Genomic DNA, 19,363 nt, shown 5'->3' on the forward strand with positions numbered 1-19,363 from the left:
GAGAGAGAGTGAGAGAGGAAGAGAAATAGAGAGAGAAAGAAAGCAAGCAAAAGAAAGAGAGCAAAAGAGAGAGAGTGAGAGAGTTAGAGGGAATAAAGCTACGAGGAAACTGTGCACGAGTGTACGGTATCACGGCACTGGACGAACAACACAACACCAAGCTGCGAAGCAACCAAACAGAAGCTGGGACTGCTCTCGCGACGGCCATGGCTACCCTCTACTACCGTCTCTCTGGGGGGGTCCTTCAGTCAACCAAAACCCTGACGATCCTGACGGCTAGTATTGGGACAACTGGGGGGGGCGCGGCGATAAGACAGCTACAGTGTTCTGCTTGAAAAAGCTTGGTGAGGGTTAGGAGCATGTGTTCATGGTGAAGCTATCTCTCTCCTGTGTGTGCGTGTGTGTGTGTGCGTGCGTGTGTGTCCTGTACTATACTGTACATCAACTAATGGTGGAATATAGAGCATCTGCTGAAGAGTGATTTTAGTACCAGATGCCTCAGAATCCTTTCTTCTGTTCTGGCTGACTGTTCGGTGGTTATTCTGGTCGTAAGACAACAACAGTAGTGGCTACTCTTCTCTGTAGTATCTGATCCCAGTTGGGTAATTGACACAGTGCAGAAACATTGCCTTTCTATTAACATAATTACAGTCTACAATCTCCACAAACAAGCCTCAAGGCACCAATTCTGACATTAAGCACAGAATTGTTTAACTGTGTGTGATTAGGATCTTGAACTCTAAACTCAACTACAATACAGTGGCTATGTTAATATTGCTCTTTATGAAGGTAAGACGTAGCTCCTGTAATGTAACCTCTGAAACAAGACCCTGATCCAGACCAAACTTAGCAGGCTGTCCTTTTTTGAGGGACCATTCAGTGTAGCAGAAGAAAGGGGTCTGGTATTGAATCTAAACATAAGCCAATAGAAGATACGCTGACTGTTTATTAATGCTAATTCTGTAGAGAGAGTGGCAAAAGGTACTAGCAACTCAGTTTGTCAGATACGTAAGCTTGCACCTACAAGCTGTTTTAGTATAGACTCTCCTGTTTTATCAAGGACTCTCCTGTATTGGCAGTCAAGGACCACATTTCCCAAGAGCCAACAAGGGTAGACATTTAAGGGTTAAGGGGTGGGTGGGAGAACGGAGAGGCTTACGACAAGATTGGTGAGGTGCAAAGAAGGCATGCTCAGGACAAAACGGTGAACCAAAAACAGCTTCTAGCTTCTTGATTCAAAGGAATCCAAAGCAAATCAAACAGAAATCATTCGACGGAACATGGCTTAGCTTGAACCAACACTGCCAACAGCTTGAAGTATGCTACACCAAAAACCAAAGGATGACACCAGAAAGCAAAATAAGGCCATAAGCCCTCCTAGTATCGGAGTGCTGGGTTGTGCAAAAAGAAGGGCACAAATTCATTACGAGAATCCAAGTAAAACTTGACAAAAAATAAAGATAAGAAAAAAGAAAAAAAGACTTGTGCTCTGGCATGCCTAAAAGAGACAGCTGCAGTAGAAACCAGCTCTTTCATCTTGAGATTACGAGTCTTCCTGAGTCACCAGTTTGTAGCTTTTATCTCTTATTCAGAGAAAATTCATGGCATGGTGAGGAAATTTAGCCAAGAGTAATATAACGCTTTAAGAGTAATATAACGCTTTAAGAGTAATATAACGCTATAAGAGTAATATAACGCTATAAGAGTAATATAACGCTATAAGAGTAATATAACGCTAACCAGAAACAGTATCTGTATACACTCCATGAGACATGTCAGTGCCTTAGCAGATGGTGTCAGCTCACAAAGCTTCTGTTTTTAGCATTTTAGACGTACAAAACACGCCACAAACAGGCGTTGAGCAACAAGTTTGCTTGGATTACGTTCAAAACAAGTGGTATGAATTGATGCATGAATTGTTAATTCACAGCATAGGCTAGAGTATGTGTTTGTACAGGGCAGGATTGTCTTGTCAGTGTCATGGAGGAGCACCCATTCCTGGTATGTTTACATCCAATCAGGTGACAGTAAAGCTCAAGGCATGTGCTCATAAGACAGGTCGCACTTCCGTCTGAGGGGTTTATCGATGGTACAGTATACCGACGCTCAACAACTACACACTATCAACAAACTATCAACAACTGGGTTAGGGTCACAGTTATTGGATAGTTCCAGTAGTTGATTGTTTAATGATGGTTCGTTGAGCGTCTAGTCCTTCTATAAGGGGCCCCTCAAAGTAAAGCGTAGCTGTCGATCAGTCTTGTTTGATGAGATTAGGAGGTACGGTATTAAAAATGATAACAGACAAGCGAATAAGCGCCTAAATGTCTACAGTACCAAAGATTGTTTGTGTCAGGTAAGAGGATAATCGACAGTGTTCTTTTTTAGGAAAACCTTTCATAGGTGGAATTTGATGGCTGTTGAGAAATGAGAGGTTTATTGATGACAGGCCTGTGGGTCAGGATTAGCAATGGAGACCATATGCTGAGGAGCGGTAGCTGGAATGGCCAGTGGAATGGCCACTAAAAGGCAGGGAGTATCCAGAAGTGTGAATATGAAAAGGGATTGTACGAGAGACAATTGGGGGGTTGTTTCAGATCTACCCGGTCCAAATTACTGTATGTCAATCCCAATAACGTCTTCTCACGCAGAGTACAGGCGACAGTTTCCGTGCCCTTTTAGAAATACTGCACAGAACTTGTAAAACCGAATGACAAGGCCAATGTGGATATCATGAGAAGTGTGGTTGCCACAACAGTGACAAAACTATCCAGACAACTCCAATGTCTCGTGTGCTTCTCCTGCCCATGCACACACACACACATACGAACACGCACACACACACACCCACTCACATCCCAGTGGTCAGTCACATGTTCCTCTGTATATGCCTGTGTGTGTGAGTGTGTGTTTAAGAGAGGCAGACCCTGTGTCTCGGTGTGAAAGAGCTAGTTTCCTCTCACAGCATGCTCCTGAAACCTCACCAACCTTCCCACTACACTGAATAATGGTGAGCGGTCGTAAAAGGGGTCCTGGCCTTCGCCGACGCCTCGGCAGAGCTCTCTCTCATCATCATCATCATCATCATCATCATCCTCTCCCCCGAGCTCCGAGCACGGGTCGTCCAAAAAGATATCATCGTCCAGGTCCTCCAACTCCGCCAACTCCTCCTCCTCCCCTCGCCCGTCCCGACGAGAGTCGGCGAGCTCGGTGATTTCGGAGGTGGAGGGGGTGGGGGAGGGGGTGGGGTCACTCATGCGCTCACTCATGCACGCGTGGAAAATGGGATTGCTGGTGCAGCCAGAGACATGGGAACCAAGTTAGTACAGCAAGAGAGACACACACACTCACACTGCTAGAGCTAGCTAGGGGGCAGGGGGGCGTTGTGCTCCCTTTGGGTCAACATGGCAGGCTTGTGTTTGGTTGGGTTCGACCTCTGGAAGACTGTCCTTCCTCAGAGGCAAGATAGCCCTGCAGATCCGGTGACTACAGGAAGTGATTATTCTTAGCTTTGGTCATGTTGATGCTGCAAGCCCATGTTCACCCGGGAATACAATCGCTAGGCTATCGAAAACAAGGCTTTCATTTCACAGATAATGAAGGCCCTTCCCTTCCACTCCCAACCCATTAGATGTAGATGCAAGGGAAGGAAAGATGATACTACATCATGGTGTTCATAGACTCAGACTGAAGACTACACTCAGAAGAACGCATGTGAGGTCTGCTCTGTGCTGGAATCAGAACATGCTGCTGGAGGGTCAGGAACCTCACCGACCCATCGTCTGGACCTCCCAGCATCGCTCATGGTGATATCCTAGCATGCTCCGGTCAGTTCAAGCCAAGGTTATAATAATTTTTATTTTTTTATTCGGATTTATTTTTATATTGTTTTAACTTTTTGTTTTCAATTTCAGTTTAGTTTTAATTAGTTTTTAAATCAGGTTTGCTAGTTTAGTTTAGTTGTAATTTTTTGAAAATACTTAGTTTTAGTTTAGTTTTTATTACAGCAGTTTCAGTATTAGTTTTTTTTAATTCTGCGCTAGCCTCGTGAGACTATCCTGATCTCACAAGCTCACGTTGTTTCACTCCGTGTGAATCAAACCATCTGGCGCATGTCCGGTTACTCCTGCACAGTGGCACTGCCCAAAAAAAATTGGAGCATAGATTTCATATCCACCCAAAATACTAGGTTTATGTATGAAATGAAAAAAAAGACTCAAACTTAAGACATTTTCTCTATAATTTTAGTTTACTTTAGTTAGTTTTGTAAACCTACAATACAGTTTTAGTTAGTTATTGTTTTTTGAAAAGCCTAGTTTTTATTTTTATTTAATTTAACTAAAATGTTTTTTTCACACCTAGTTTTTGTTTTTTAGTTACAGTCACCTCACAGTCATCACCTCTACCATAGAGCACAGAGGCGCGGGCCTACTGCACATATAGGCTAGAGTGGTGACCGGAGAGGTGACTGGGATCACACATGACCGATGCTGGGAAGCTGACGCAGTAGTTATCTCATAACGAGATTTTTGGGTGAGCGGTGCGTCCGGCTGGGCGGCGTGCGAGCCGGGCCTCCGGTGTTGCGTCTCCGACTGAGCCTGACCTGTCTGCATGAGACCCGACCCGCATGCGTACGTCTGACCTGCTGACCGTACGCCATGCCCCTCCCCTCGGCGGTCTCCGTTTACCTGCCCACCAGGCGGAACCAGGGGAAGCGGTCGTAGAAGGGGTCCCCCCCGGTCATCACGTTCTCACAGTCCTCTATGGTGCTGTTGGGCACCTCGGCGGCGTGGTCGTACATCTCCCGCATCAGGTCCAGTCTCTGCCTGCAGGGGGCGATGCCAGACGCAGATCAGACCAAGTCTAGTGGAGCTGATAGCTAGGGCTGTGACTGTGGTTACACAAGCACCTTCTAAAAAAATGATTTAACTCTAGACATTCAGATATACTGTACACGTAGTGATGTACCTACACCAACCTAATGTTGTGATGTTCCACCAACCCATCAACCCATAGTTTACTGGTGTGTGGGGTAGTGGTTCTGTACTAGTCATCCTGTCATGCAATGGTACGGCAGCCTGTGCTACATGGACCACAACATCACAGAGCCTGGTGAATAATAATACTAATAACAACAACAATATTTTTTATTTAAATATGTATTCATATAGAGCCAGTTGCTCAATGCGCTAATGTCTAGTCATTCTACCACACAGTAGCACTGCAGCCTGGGTCTCTTCATGGAGCAAAAGATCCCATCAGACCAGGGAGCCGTGTGAGCGCCTCAGCACCTGAGCTTCTCCAGGGTCCAGTAATGCGTGGCCCCGTTCTTCTGGTCCTGGACCTCCACGGCCACGATGGTGCGGGGGAAGGGCCTCTTCTCCCTGTCCTTAGCAGCCTCGGGGGGCAGTAGGTCAGGGGGCAGGGGCGAGTATAGGGTGTCTGTCAGCAGCACAAACTGGAACTGGACCTGGTGTGGGGGGGGGGGGGGCAAACACTTAGTCAGTCACAGAGATGGAGAATTAAAACAGGAGTACTGTACTTTCAGTACAACATAGATATTGTGGGTTGAATCACCACATGTGTAGCAGGTTATGGACATATAATATTGTAAAGACAATACTGTGAGACCATCTCACTGACAGGAAGGTTGGTGATGCCTGATAAAGATCTGGCAAGCCAGAGACAGCCTGCTCTCCCCTACCCAGTGACTGACAAAACCCTTTTAGCAAGGACTGGTTCTTTGAAATGGGATTTTGCAAACCATTAACTCTTTCTCTCCTCGCCATGGTCCTCCTCTCTTTGCCCCCCTGGGGTAATAAATCCATGGAACTAACATTCCTGAGGCCATGTGGGCCCAACAGAGACTCACACAGTGAAACAAAGGAATATGAACATTCTTTGTCTTGTTTCTTTAATAAAGTTCAATTACTTTCTCCCAACTATGTGATGTAACCACCATGAGAACAAGGTAGGAATAAAATATGTGCATTGATGCATTGTACTTGTAACCAAGTGTTACTGTGTGTTGTAAATAACTGGTTCTATGTTGCTAAGTCAACCTGGCAATGTTTGTTATCAATCTGAAGTTAAAATCATCAATCAGTTGATTATGCATGTTTCAATATCATGTTGAAACCATAACAGGGATATTTGATGATTCCAGACTCTTAAGAGAATCTTGCTCTCCTTTTATGATCCCAAGTGAGTGGGGGGTCAAAGCTCACCCACAGACCCCTCACTCTGTGTGGGTGACCAATAGGTGCCGTCTATGCAAAGAGGACACACCTCAGTCTCCTGCCCTTTTTAAGTGGGGACAGGACAGATTCTCTCTCTCAAGTTTCTCTCAAATCAATCTGTATCTGTGGAATTGCTGAACCGCTACCTGCTAGCTAAGATCGGTCTTAGGAATTTCCACAAACTCTTCAAATGATCCACCTCTGGCGAGAGCAGAGGTTTTGAACGAGACATTTCAAATCAAATCATATCAAATCAAATCAAATCAAACTGTATTTGTATAGCACATTTCATACACAGAGGCAACAATGCGCTTTACAGAGAGCAATGGGGGGGTGGGCATAGGTCCCACCCCTACATATTCCAGAGGGAAGCAAAATACATTTGCAACTTTTAAACTGTGAACCATTTCAGTTGCTGTACAACAAGCAGCGCTGAAATTGAACTCTGAATCTCTGCGAATATCAACATTCGCCAACAGTCTACCATCACTGTTTCAACAGGAGCACAGACGCGCTACACCCTGCATCGAAACCGAGCGACCATCAGTCACTTCCCTTCTTCGAGCCAGACGCCTCTGGACTCATCACTTGGATAGGCTGTAATAATCTATGACATCATTCTTTTAATTTCTGCTGTTTTCATATTGCCACATTTGTTTTTCCATCAATTATTGAATTGTTTTTTCATGTTATTTTGATAATTGATTAGTATAACTTCAATAAATATTATTAAGCTTTGATCACGTCCTAGCGTCATCACATGATCTTTAGGTCACTTGATTTAGTCAAGACCTCCTCCTTCAGACTGAGATTGATAAATTAGACTATTGATATATCTGTTATCTGTTTCCCTGTACAGAACAGGGTGGTGCCCCATACAAGTTGATTTATTGTATTAAATACATATTCCCTCATATTTGTGATAACCACGTTATACAGTAATCATAAATTATAGTGATAGACATATTTCATAGTTCTAGCCCTTAGACTGCTACACATGGGGGGGTTGAGGGCGGTTCAGTTAGAAGATAAAAGACAAAAAGGAGCTTGGTGGAAACCTTCTTCTTCAGTTCCACGCTGATGGCGTTGGCCTCCTTGAGGAAGATGGCGTTGCCCCACAGCAGGTCACGCAGGGAGGTGAACTGGTAGCACCTCCACTTGCGGAAGCCCCACAGCGCCATCTCCGTCTCCCGCTCCGTCCACGGCACTGTGGGTCAGGGGAGGGGGGCAGATCACAACAGCTTGTAGGTGCTCGGCTGAGGGTCACGCGGTAGTATAAACAGAAGAGCCCCCACGCTAGACCTCCACCGATTTAACGTGACAACGCTTCAAAACATTGTCACGTTAAATCAGTGGAAAGGGAAGTCTGGGGTGCAGGCTCTGCTCTCTGTTCTAAGGGTAGCAGGTAACCACGTATCCAGTACAGTGAGATACGAGGTCTGTCTAACAACCACGTCTGTGCCTGCGCCATCTCAGTTCTCGGGTGAACTGTTAACACATTTTTATTTTCTTATCTTATCTACCTTCCTCCTCAGGCTCCTCCTCTTCCTCTGTAGCATCAGGGTAAATGCGGTCCACCTGCTTCTGAAGAGCTTCCAGCTTGCTCTCATAATCCTGTGGAGCAAGTAACACCCAAGTCATGTGCGACACGAGAGCCACTGTACCGCTGTTGTACGATACGGAGATATTACGTCTTATTGTGCATCAGACGCCCGTGATTCAGGTGGACCAGATCCCAGCTAGCTCACCAGTCTCTGCTGCTCCAGTAGGTTGTTGGCCTCCTCCCTCTCTCTGCGATACTGCTCCTCCAGCTCATGCAGCCTGTGGACACAACAGATGCCGACACTGACACAGGAGCCCCGCCCCCCCAGAGCAGCCAACTTTGCCTTTTATTCTTTTTTGACTTTCCTACCACTGAAGCAGTTACTGTAACTGTGTTGTGTGTTGTTCTATGGGACAGCAGCTGTTTTAGCCCATGGTAAAGTCTCTCTCCCTCTCTCTATCTCTCCCTCTCTATCGCTCTGTCTCTCCTACAGTACCTCCAGTTCAACCTCTCTCTCCCTCTCTACCTCTCCCCATCTCTTTGTCTCCTTTGATCTTTCTCTCTCTCTCCAACGTCTGATCCCCTCTCCTCCCCCTTCAGCACTGCTCTCTCTCTCTCTCTCTCCGGCTCTCCCCCCTGGCGAGCAGCCACACCTCCTCCTCTCCTCTCCTCTCCTCTCTCCTCTCCCTCCGTACCTCTGGTCCATCTCCTGCCTCATGTCGATGCCCTGCTTCTCCAGCAGCTCCCTCTGGGCGAAGGCCCAGTCCACGGGCTCCGCCGGGGTCTCTGCGCAGGGGGTCTTCTCCCGCTCCTGGCGCGCCTGCTCCGGGTGGTTGAAGCGGAACACGTGGCTCTTCCCGAGGATGATGCGGTTTCCTGGAGGGAGACGGAGAGAAAGAACCGCGCTCAGCGGTTTTGTACTGTTATGTAGGCCTACTGTCTGGACCTGTGAGAGGAATGAGACGATTTTTTTTCGGTTAAGAACAAAAGGGGAAAGGGCAGCGACTATTGAAAGCGCACGAGAGAGAGATAGAGAGAGAGGGAGAGAGGGAGGGAGAGAGGGAGGGAGAGGGAGAGAGAGAGATAGAGAGAGAGGGAGGGAGAGGGAGAGAGAGAGCGAGAGGGAGAGCGAGAGAGAGAGAGAGAGGTGACTCACCTGATTTCAGGACTGTGGCCTCGGTGACTCTCTTCCCGTTAACATAGACCTCGGCTGCCTCACAGGGCTCCAGGACCACCGCTGCGAGAACAGAGATGGGGGGGGGGGGCATGAGGTTCTATACTGTACATATCATCCTTTTTTGAAGAAAAAAAAAACTCCTAATTTCAACCGATACGTCATTCACTAACCCACCACTACGACGGCCTCCGCCTCAGACCTGAAATACAGTTCACTGCACTGTGCTGTGTATAGGACAGATAGCTGCTGGCTAGTGTAGCTCACCTTCTCCCGTAGGTCCAGTGGTGCTGGTGAAGGCGCAGTGCTCGTCCTTGATAAAATGGCCGCTGAGCACAATGTCCTGTCGACTGCAGGCGTCCACGCGCCCAACCCTGGAGAGACGAGACAGCGTTGAGGGGGCAGGGAGAGGGCAGCCGGCAGAGAAAGAGCGTGAACATGTGTCACTCTGTCTTTACCTGGTGATGCCATCTTTGATGTAGTAAAGCAGGCACTCTGACATCAAGGGATCCTCGTTGAGGTTCACCAGGTGAGGAGTCTGGAGAGAGGAAGAGTATGGTGACTTTTACTGACATAACCGCAATATACCATCTTCAGTGAAAACACCATGCGTAGACCAGACGGAATGGAGAAACAATGAAATGATTGAATCTCAATAGATTCAATCAGTGAAATTTCAAAAGCATGCACTCAGATTTAGTTCTGAATGATTTACAGAATCGATAGGCTACATATTTGAAAAAATAATCCGTACTGCATACTTGCTATCATCAAACACAGCTGAATCTGCGGCAAACAGAGAATCAATAAAGAAAGTCTTTACATGCATCTAATCTGTTTGCTTTTCCATGATCACACACTGGGCTGTTAACTACACAGCCTGTTAGCCTTGAATAATGAGCCTGATAGGGAGATGGCAGTAAATGATCCTGAAACACTTGACTGATGCTCCTCGCGGGAGACCAGAAATGGAGAAGGAGCCAGCTGCTCACACTCACTCAGCAGAATCAATGGTATTTGTGAGTAATAAGCGAATGTACAATCCCATATGATGTGCAAAAAATAACATTACAAATCCAATTCAGTTTTTTTCTATGGAGTTCTATTGATTTTCACAATTATTCCAAACACCCATTAGACAAAAAAAAAGAAGTAATTATCCATTGTGCAAATGTACAGTATGAAAACAAATAAGTATTATTCTTTCATCCACTAGAGTGGAGAGGAAGAAAGTCGAAGTGAAGAGAATATTGCCACAGTTTGGTTGAGTTTAGCGCAGCACTCAGAGAGAGGAATGGTGACACCGCAGACCAAACGACCAACCTCGTTGGGTGAGAACAGCCCCACTGTGTCAATAAAGACAGCCTCAGGCTTTCTCTGTGGGGACTTAGGAACAAACCAACAGGAAGATATCAAATAAGGGGGTTACGTCAAACAAACGATACTGTCTTTTTAACTTTGTTTGTTCTTGGAAAATAACACTTGATTGAGGCATGTTCTGAAACAGGTTTAGAAGTCATTCAAGTCTCCTACATTATCACAGCAGCAGACTGAGGTGCACCGTGAGGTGCCTGCTGTGTTTGGGGGTGTGCCTGTCTCTTTACCTTCTTGGGGGAGAACACGCCCACTGTCAGTCCATCCTCCCGCATGGCCACGCCCATCTCAGCCAGCAGAGCCTCTCTGAGGAGATCACACAGTCTCAGACTGACTAGTACTCTACTTCTATTTTAGGTTATTCATTGTGATTGTGATGTGAATGTATGCAAAACACATTTCCACATTGTGGACACTAGAGGCAATCTAATCTAATATGCAATCAACGTCGCCCTACACTACAATACAGTAAGTTGCTACAGTTTGTGATGGGCTCACCTTTCCATTCGAATAGCTTCAGTTCGGCGTAGTTTCTCCTCCCAGGTTTCATTGAGCTCAGCGATAATCTTTTCTGTTTCCTGATATCAGTTGAAAGCATTGGATACATATCAGTCGGGCTGGGGTAGTTTGGTACAGTAGTTACAGTACACAGCATACAGGAATGACAACAGTGCCGTATACAGGGAGGGTCTAATCAAGGGACATTGCATAGGGAATGTATATGTATACCTACGTATATGAGGTACATGGAGTTCACCCACTTCTTCACCCCTGATATAAAAACTAAACAAATAATCTACCAGAGTATATATATCCACTTCTTCAGTCACCACTACTGTGTTGGCTATGTACGTGTGTGTGTGTGTGTTGTCTGGAGTGGTGTTGTCTGCACTTTTCACCTTGAGCCTCTCGATGGCCTCCTCGCTTCCAGGGCTGAACATGATTCGTTCGTGGAGGCTGGCGATGGAGCCGGCGCGGCTGGACAGGGCGGAGAGAGAGGGGGAGGGGCTCATCCCCGTCATGGTGTTGGTCACTGTGGAGAGATCACCTCTTTGATTGACAGCTTGGCCTTTATCATTATTGTTCTTGTGATCGGATTGGTCTGTCGGGGAAGGGTGGGGCGGGGTCACGCGGGGTGAGGAGAGGAAGTGTGTGTGGGGGGGTGGGGGGGGGGGGGGGGTGGCAAGGAAAAGGGAGGTCAGAGATGGAGAGAAGCAGACAGAAAAGGAAGAGAAGGAAAAATACAAAAGAAGAAAGAAGAAAAAGACAGTAGCTTGAAACGAATCTGAAATACAAAAGCGAGACTTTTAACTGCGAGTAGGAGTATACAGAGCGTACGGTAAACATACAGCCCCTGCAAATCGGGCAAAGGTCATCAACTTAAAAAGGTCAAACATGGGCACAAAGCAGCTAGGGCACTAACATAAAAAGCAGCTTCTGCCATCAAGCATCAAGCAAAGCGTCATCAGTCAGCCATAATTCTATCATTTGGGAAGTCTTTGCTTCCAAGAGCTCGCTGTTAATCTAATCATTGACAGTACAGTACCTTAGCCTAAAAAACCACAGCCTTGATACTGTAAGTATAAAGTGCCTCTATCCATCTTGGAAATGTAGCTGCATTCAAATCTTTATGAAACCAAAAGGAGAACACACACAACACCATCTATAAAAGGTGGGATACAGCCTACCAACCAACCACATCCGCAGAGGGCTCTGTGGAGATCAGATTACAGCTAAAAGCTGCAGAGATTCATTAACTGCTGGGCTAGCTACTATAAAACAATCATTGCCACATCCATTACTCTAAAAGCAAATCTATTCTTCTCCAGAGCCGAGGGTTGATAACTAACATCATGGAACACGGACTGTAGGCTACACAGGGAGAGGCTTCCCTTGTAATCCTGACTAGGCTACTTAATAAATCGATCCTGATATTGATCTCCCAGAACTCGGAAATGAATACGAGGTGCCCATTTTGTATTTCTCACAGTCTACATTTTTAATATTATGACTTTCTGGTCACTGCGACAAAATATTAAAATCTCAATATGCTGCCACCGAGGCACAAATGTCACGCAGAGTGGGTGCTGCTATGGCAACGCAGAGCAGTAAAGTGAAACGGCGTATCATGCAGAGACATCAGTCTGGCCGCTCCTTGTCGCCAGTTGAGGTGAAAATGAACCGCACAACAAGCAGGAGTCTGTTTTAGGTCAGTGACGTTTGATGTCATTGGAGCACAAGGTCCCATAACTGTGACACAAACTGCCTGGAGCTCACTAGTAAAACCCCATAACCTAAAACCCTCATTCTGTCTCAGCCTGCGACTGTGCCAATGAAGGGATGCAGTTGCCATTGCAGCCAGCAGGGGGCTAAAGAAGGAGTGAGCGTGGTATCCCGCCCAGACAACCGCCTGTGCCAGAACAGCTGAGCATATATGAAGCCAGCTGTTGAAGTGTGTTTAGGCCTGTCACTCCAGTCATCCATCTGGGAGCAGTAATGAAATGATGATTTGAGCAGTAATTAAGGTGTCATTACTGCAAACAGTAGACTACATGATCCAGTCACACCAGCGCCAAAGCTTGAATCTCTACAGCACCAGGGCATGCCACCTGATTTATCCTCTACCCACACCCACCACCTAGAACCACCATACAGATTATGGTGGTGAAGTGACGTCCAGCTAATCACACCTGGAAGGCTACAATTAGCAAGCGTCCATCTGCTAGCTAGTTCCTGAAACTCAATTTTCACCACTATAGAATCCTCAACAATTAATAGCCTGACCTGATTCTGATCATCCACAATCTATCCATAGATATATGCTTTACTGTATCTATGGGTCTATATCTATATGGATATTAAGATGTGGATCTGCTGTATCCCCCCAGGTACTCTGGTGCTGCAGAGAGCAGTAAAGCTGCAGGACACAAGCTGCTGTCAGAGCCGGCCCGGGATGCTAAGCTGCCAGGAGGGCGAAGAGAAGAGAAACACACATTTCAAACCGCTCACAGCTAACGGTAGCTCAGTGGCGGGCCCTCGATATGCTGAGAGAGGGGGGGAGAAAGAGAGAGAAAGAAAGACAGAGAGAGAGAGACACACAGACTAAAGATCACACTTGAAACTCAGGCAGAGGAGGGTAAGAGACAACTCTTGTGATAACACGGTTTGTGAGACAGTGGAAGGAATAGAGGAACAGAGCAGTGACTGTGAATGAGTGAGTGAGTGTGTGTGTGAGTGAGTGAGTGAGTGAGTGAGTGAGTGAGTGAGTGAGTGAGTGAGTGAGTGAGTGAGTGAGTGAGTGAGTGAGTGAGTGAGTGAGTGAGTGAGTGAGTGAGTGAGTGAGTGACAAGAGATTTGGGGGGAGCATTGAATACATGCAGTGATTATCATAACGAATATACACCTATGAATGAGATGTGGTTTCTATATCTATATATAAAATATTCCAAACAAATCATCATGGTTGTTATTTGTGGCTTAGATGGCTGCCAGTGATGCCCACCGGGCGAGTCCTTACTCTCGATGATGTCGCCCAGGCCCTGGGCAAAGAGGAGGTCCTTCAGACGGCCCACCTCCTCCTTCAGCTCACGCACCAGACGGTTGTCGGGGTCCTCGTTGATCACTGCGTTACAGCGGATCTGCTTGGCCCTGTCTGCATACCTGGGGGACAGATATTAAAAACACACAGGCATGGTGACGCCCTGGAGAGGTGGATTATTACCGGGGCTTCACACACACACACACACACACACACACACACACGCCCATCCGTATACACACACACACACACACACACACGCCCATCCGTGCACACACACACACACACACACACATACACACACACACATACACACAAAACATCCCCTGGGTACCTAATTATTCAACTCAGCAACTTTGAAAGGTGTGTGCATGTGTGTGAAGAATGAAGTTAGCACAAGCCAGAGAGCAAAACATAATCTGCCTGAGCTGCCTTGTCCTTCACATCCACATTCATCAGCTGAATGGAGGGATGTAAGATAAAGAGAGAGACAGAGGGGGAGACAGAGAGATAGAGAGAGAGATGGGGCGAGGGAGAGAAAGAGAGACATAGAGAAGAAGGGAGAGAAAGAGAGAGACAGAGTGGGAGAGGGAGAGAAAGAGAGACAAAGTGTGTGTAATAGAGAGAGAGAAAGAAGGAGAGAATGAAAGAGAGAGAGAGGGAGAGAGAGAGAGAGACAGAGCAGTGTGTGTGTGGGTGTCTCTGTCAGTGTCTTACCTGAGTGTGCTGAGGGTCTCGTCATAGTTGATGTCTGCTGGGCTGAGGGCAGCGATCATGGCCGTCCGAGAGTTCCCTCCTGGACAGGAGAGGAGAGGGGTTCAATACAGGTATCTCACATGTCACTAACACCAAGACTAAACGGGGGCCATCTCAAGCAATCAGTAACTAAGCCTTGCCTGACGTGATGCACTTGATGTATGTAAAAGTACAGTAGACCTCCTGAACGGGACACTAGTCGGTTGTACAGTACATACAGTAGCTGGTCTGAGTGGATGCTGAGCACGGTTCATACCCAGGTTCTCTCTGAGAAGCCAGGTCAGCACAGAGTCTCTGAAAGGGATGTGGGTCTCCACCTTCTTCTTCTTCTTGTTCTGGTGGGTCAGACACAAACAACATGGCGTCAGAACAGCCGTCTGTCTGCATTATAACTATAGCATTATAAAGAATCCCTCTGGCGTGTGTGTCTGATTATGACAATATATTACCTTGTTTGATCCAGAATCCTGCTAAGGGTGCACAAAACAGACACTTTAATGTACCCTCATACAAAATGACTAGGAAGTAGTGTTAGCTAAATATTATAAAACACTAAAAATAGAGTTGTCCATACCACTTCGGCCAAAGCAGAGATGACCTTCCCTAGTGTGGTCAGAGATTTGTTGATGTTGGCTCCTTCCTGCCAACATTAAAAGAGGCAGCTGAAGACATTTTTTAATAAAAGTCAATGAATCGTGTTATCAGATGTGGTAGGCTGCAGCCACGGACATAGAGACACCAACCATGTAGAGTCCCAGTCACTAGAACCAGCTACAGACAGGAGGCAACAGGAGCCTTACCTTCAGCCTGGTTCCCTTGGCTCCCGTGGAGTCGGCCCTCTCGCTCCCAGCCAAATCCACCAGGCTGACTTTGCTGACCTGTGACAGAAAGGTCAATAGGGTTGGCCGAAATGCACGAGCTGACCACACCCTCACCCTCAGTCACTCATTCTCACGACAACAACAGACTGCTACTCAAACGTCGTTGTGCTCTCGAGGGAACTGAACTTCATAACTATAATATTCAAGCCATTAAAGAAGAGATTATTGTAATTTATTGATCAGGGGACGTGGGACGACACAGACCGTGACGGCGCCCCTTACTTTCTCTGAGGTGTTGTCCGTCTCTGCGTCATGGCGCTTCTGGGTGAAGATGATGTTGAAGACGGCGTGTGAGCGACTGCTGGTCTCGTTCATGTTGGTTGCCGCCACCGTCCTGCACAAGAGAGCGGAGTTCCACACGTGTTAGTCAACAGCCCCGACAGAACCCACGATGCATTACTACAACAGTGAAATCATCACATTTCATGATTCATTCGAGGTGAATCTACAATCGTCTTAACAACACCAGTACACCAAACACCAATAAAACGTAACAGTGAAGCTCCATTAAGGGCTTGAATGAATCACAAGAAGAAAGACAACAGAGAGGATTAAATGAAATGCTCAAGCGGAAAAAACAACAGAAATCAGCCGTCTAAATGCACTACAGCGGGAAGACAGTTAGTTTGCAGCTAATGAGACAGAATGCAGTGAGCAGAAGTGTCTGTGCCTCAGAGAGCACACAGGAAGAGAGAGAGGGAGGAAGTAGTGCTGGAGTGAGGAGAGAGCCTTCATTCAATATGTCCCATTCACAGGCCCTGGGAATACACCGGAACAAATCTGACAACGCTCACACCTCCATGAGAGTGTGAATGGACTGAGCTGTCTGAGCCGGTCTGGTGAGGCCCGAGAGCTCTCACTGTCAGACACACGAATACTTGATTCCATACAGACAAATCTCTCCATTACATGCTGTTTTAGAAAGCGTGTAACAGTAGAATTCTATCCTTTCTATAGCATGTGTCCTACAGTAGTTTCACCTACACCAGTAACACTTTTTTGATTCATGGTTGTGCTTAGTGTCTATTTGAAAGACCCTTGCGACCAAAACGTTGACTCTTTTTAATAAATCAATGCAGAGGTGATATGTGTGTGCGGGAATTGACTTTTATCTTTGGAATTGGATCTTCAGGGGAATTGATTCTCTGGACTGCAAGAGAGACAAAGCAAGTATGGTGGCGTGTTGCCTTCTACTCATCTTGTGCTCAGTGTTTATACCACCTATTAAGGTCTTCCATGTCGAGTTTCCCCGTGCAATTTATTCCCCTGATGAGTACAAACAAATGTATCCTCAATTATTCCATTCATTCATTTGTTCGTTCATGGCCACACATGCATGATGCTGTTTCTCTCACTGAGCCTTCTTACACTTCCTGCTCTGGCTCTAGAGAATGGTGCAGGGCTAGAGGCATCACCTGGCCTTGTTGCCAGAGTCCATCAGGTCCTGTATGTCGTTGTAGGAGGTGACGGCCAGCTTGGACAGGTCCTCCACGTAGGGCCCCATCAGGGGGTGCTCGCGCACGCGCAGGTTCCCCTTGTTCTTGGGGTTCAGCAGGTCACGCACGCGCTCACAGTAGATCTCCATGTAGCTCACCTAAGGGGGAGGAAGAGCCATTCAAACGGGGTTGGAATGTATTCAGGGAGACAGACAGACAGACAGACAGACAGACAGACAGGCAGACAGACAGACAGAGAGACAGACAGGTATGCCACCATGCAGTCCAAAGGGCCAATCAGAGAAGCCCGTCATGCTCACCTCTACAGAGTAGGACATGTTGTTGTCATTATTAGTGCTGTGGATCTTGGTGAAGAGGTCTTCACACAGCTGGTAAGGCAAGGAAGAAAGAAAGGATATTTACCTCAGCGTATTTTCAACTTATCAGTCATTTTTTCTTCAAAACAACATAAGCATTCTAGGTCAAACCCACTGTTCCAAATAAAGCAACGTTCTAAGCATGGAACACCCCCACGACACACTCCAATCTGACCCCACTGTGTGAGACGATACAGTTAGCTCCGACCGCGGCTCCCCGACGCACACATGGTCACGTCAGGCGTGGAGAGCAGAGGGAACACTGCGTACCAGCGGGATGATGCCTTCCTGGTCCTTCTCCTGCCTCCCCATCATGGTGTAGGACTTGCCAGCGCCTGTCTGGCCGTAGGCGAAGATGCAGACATTGTATCCCTCGAAGGCATGCAGCAGCATCTCTTCTCCGATGTCCTTGTACACCTGCATCTGGGAGGCATAGTTGATGTCCTCTGGCTGTGGAGACAGAGAGATAGATGCTACGTGAGGCAAACCGAGGCAAAACCTTTTAAAAATTATCATTCACTTTTAGTTGAGATGAGTACCCACTAACATGTCCGATGTACAATTTTGTGATAGTAAACCACATATAAACAATCTACTTCACACATCTAAATGTTGGTTGGCTGAGCTCCACCCAGGTGGGCTAATAGCAGCAGCATCTGCAGCAGTAGCACTGTAGTCGTCAGGTGCTTACCGTGGTGTGTGACCAGTAGGAGTAATCAAAGTTGAAACTCTTGTTCTCTTTGGGCTGCTTGGGGTTGAGGATGGCTGAAAGAAAGGAGGTCGTACAGGGGTCAGGGTAGAGGCTGAGGACCGCCCGAGTGAAACCGGATCTGAGGCGGGCCGGCGTGACCGGGGCAGCGCCGGGAGAGAGGCCGCCGAATCACCTAGGACTCCTTTATGCACTCAGCCCGTTTCAGACAGACAGACAGACAGACAGACAGACAGACAGACAGATAGACAGACAGACAGATAAAGGCTGGCCAACTAGCTTCTAGTGCTGGAGTCTGGACAGGAGCAGAATGAATGGACAATGTCAACGTGTAGGACTGAGTATTGGACCAGGCAGTGATTGGATTCATCAGGGAGATGGATGAAAGATCCTCTAACAGAGAGCCAGCGTTAGGTACGCACCTACAAGAACGAAGAAGCAAACCCAATGTCACATAGAGAGAGAGGGACAGTATTGAAGTGTCTTTATGGTTATCCAGTTACTGTATGTAGTGATCAAGATCAGTCATTAGTGTCTTGCTAATTGCCATCCCTGAACAGTTGCATAAGCAGTTCCAGATGCATTTCCTGTACATTAAGAATGTGCATGATGTCTTATTCAGTAGATAGGCCTGGGGAGCAACAGAGCTTTATATAGTTTCTTGTCTGACATTCATATAGGATATAGGACCCCCATTATTCAATCTGTGTTGTATGTTTTGTCTTTAAATGAGGGTAAGGTGAGGTAGTGGCACTAGCACACACACGCACGTGCGCACACACACACACACACACACACACACATACACACACACGCACACACACATACCACTCAGGGTAAATGAGGACTGATGTAAAGAGAGGAGAGATACAGAGCGTTAGGTTGATTGGTGAGGACAGGGGTGAGAGGTGAAGGGCATCCTGAGGTGATTGTCCTGCTGTTCTCAGAGGGGCTGTCCAGGGCTCTGTATCTGTCAGCTCCAGGAGCAGACAAGATCAATCACCTCCACTCAGTTAGTGTGGATCAAGAGATAAAAAATAACATGACTGACAGACTGACTGAAGGTATATTTCTCAACTTGGAACATTGTATTTGCTGCTGTGTCACTCTCTTCACAACAGCTATAAGCCAAGGCCCGGTTCCAGGAATAAAGCATTAATCGTAAGTAGAAATCTATCAGGAAGCTATGCCCTCTTTAATCACTGAAGCTGTGAATTAATGGATTGCCTTTTGACGTCATCTAAGATGTGTCATTACCGCAAGCTCACACAATCTACTCTCTTTAATTGATCGAGAGAGAAACATCTGACTCATTACTCTCTCTCTCTCTCTCTCT

General features: G+C 46.8%; 1 protein-coding gene across 1 annotated transcript in view; it reads right to left on the reverse strand.

The window, feature by feature from the left end:
- kif1aa (kinesin family member 1Aa) overlaps positions 1-19,363 on the reverse strand; it is a gene marked incomplete at both ends in the record, with an annotated part of 42,999 nt that overhangs the window by 15,311 nt on the left and 8,325 nt on the right. The window contains 24 exons of the mRNA XM_084444746.1: positions 2,989-3,291; positions 4,689-4,826; positions 5,292-5,470; positions 7,298-7,446; positions 7,763-7,853; positions 7,988-8,060; positions 8,478-8,658; positions 8,939-9,019; positions 9,224-9,330; positions 9,415-9,494; positions 10,561-10,636; positions 10,829-10,908; positions 11,230-11,432; positions 13,833-13,990; positions 14,586-14,664; positions 14,881-14,959; positions 15,074-15,091; positions 15,199-15,264; positions 15,425-15,502; positions 15,728-15,839; positions 16,921-17,099; positions 17,262-17,330; positions 17,589-17,768; positions 18,010-18,083. Coding sequence (XP_084300872.1) covers positions 2,989-3,291; positions 4,689-4,826; positions 5,292-5,470; positions 7,298-7,446; positions 7,763-7,853; positions 7,988-8,060; positions 8,478-8,658; positions 8,939-9,019; positions 9,224-9,330; positions 9,415-9,494; positions 10,561-10,636; positions 10,829-10,908; positions 11,230-11,432; positions 13,833-13,990; positions 14,586-14,664; positions 14,881-14,959; positions 15,074-15,091; positions 15,199-15,264; positions 15,425-15,502; positions 15,728-15,839; positions 16,921-17,099; positions 17,262-17,330; positions 17,589-17,768; positions 18,010-18,083 — 2,833 coding nt within the window. The remainder of the gene's footprint in view (positions 1-2,988; positions 3,292-4,688; positions 4,827-5,291; positions 5,471-7,297; positions 7,447-7,762; positions 7,854-7,987; positions 8,061-8,477; positions 8,659-8,938; positions 9,020-9,223; positions 9,331-9,414; positions 9,495-10,560; positions 10,637-10,828; positions 10,909-11,229; positions 11,433-13,832; positions 13,991-14,585; positions 14,665-14,880; positions 14,960-15,073; positions 15,092-15,198; positions 15,265-15,424; positions 15,503-15,727; positions 15,840-16,920; positions 17,100-17,261; positions 17,331-17,588; positions 17,769-18,009; positions 18,084-19,363) is intronic.

This window comes from Borostomias antarcticus (assembly GCF_949987555.1).
Source record: "Borostomias antarcticus genome assembly, chromosome: 10".
Classification (NCBI taxonomy): Eukaryota; Metazoa; Chordata; class Actinopteri; order Stomiiformes; family Stomiidae; genus Borostomias; species Borostomias antarcticus.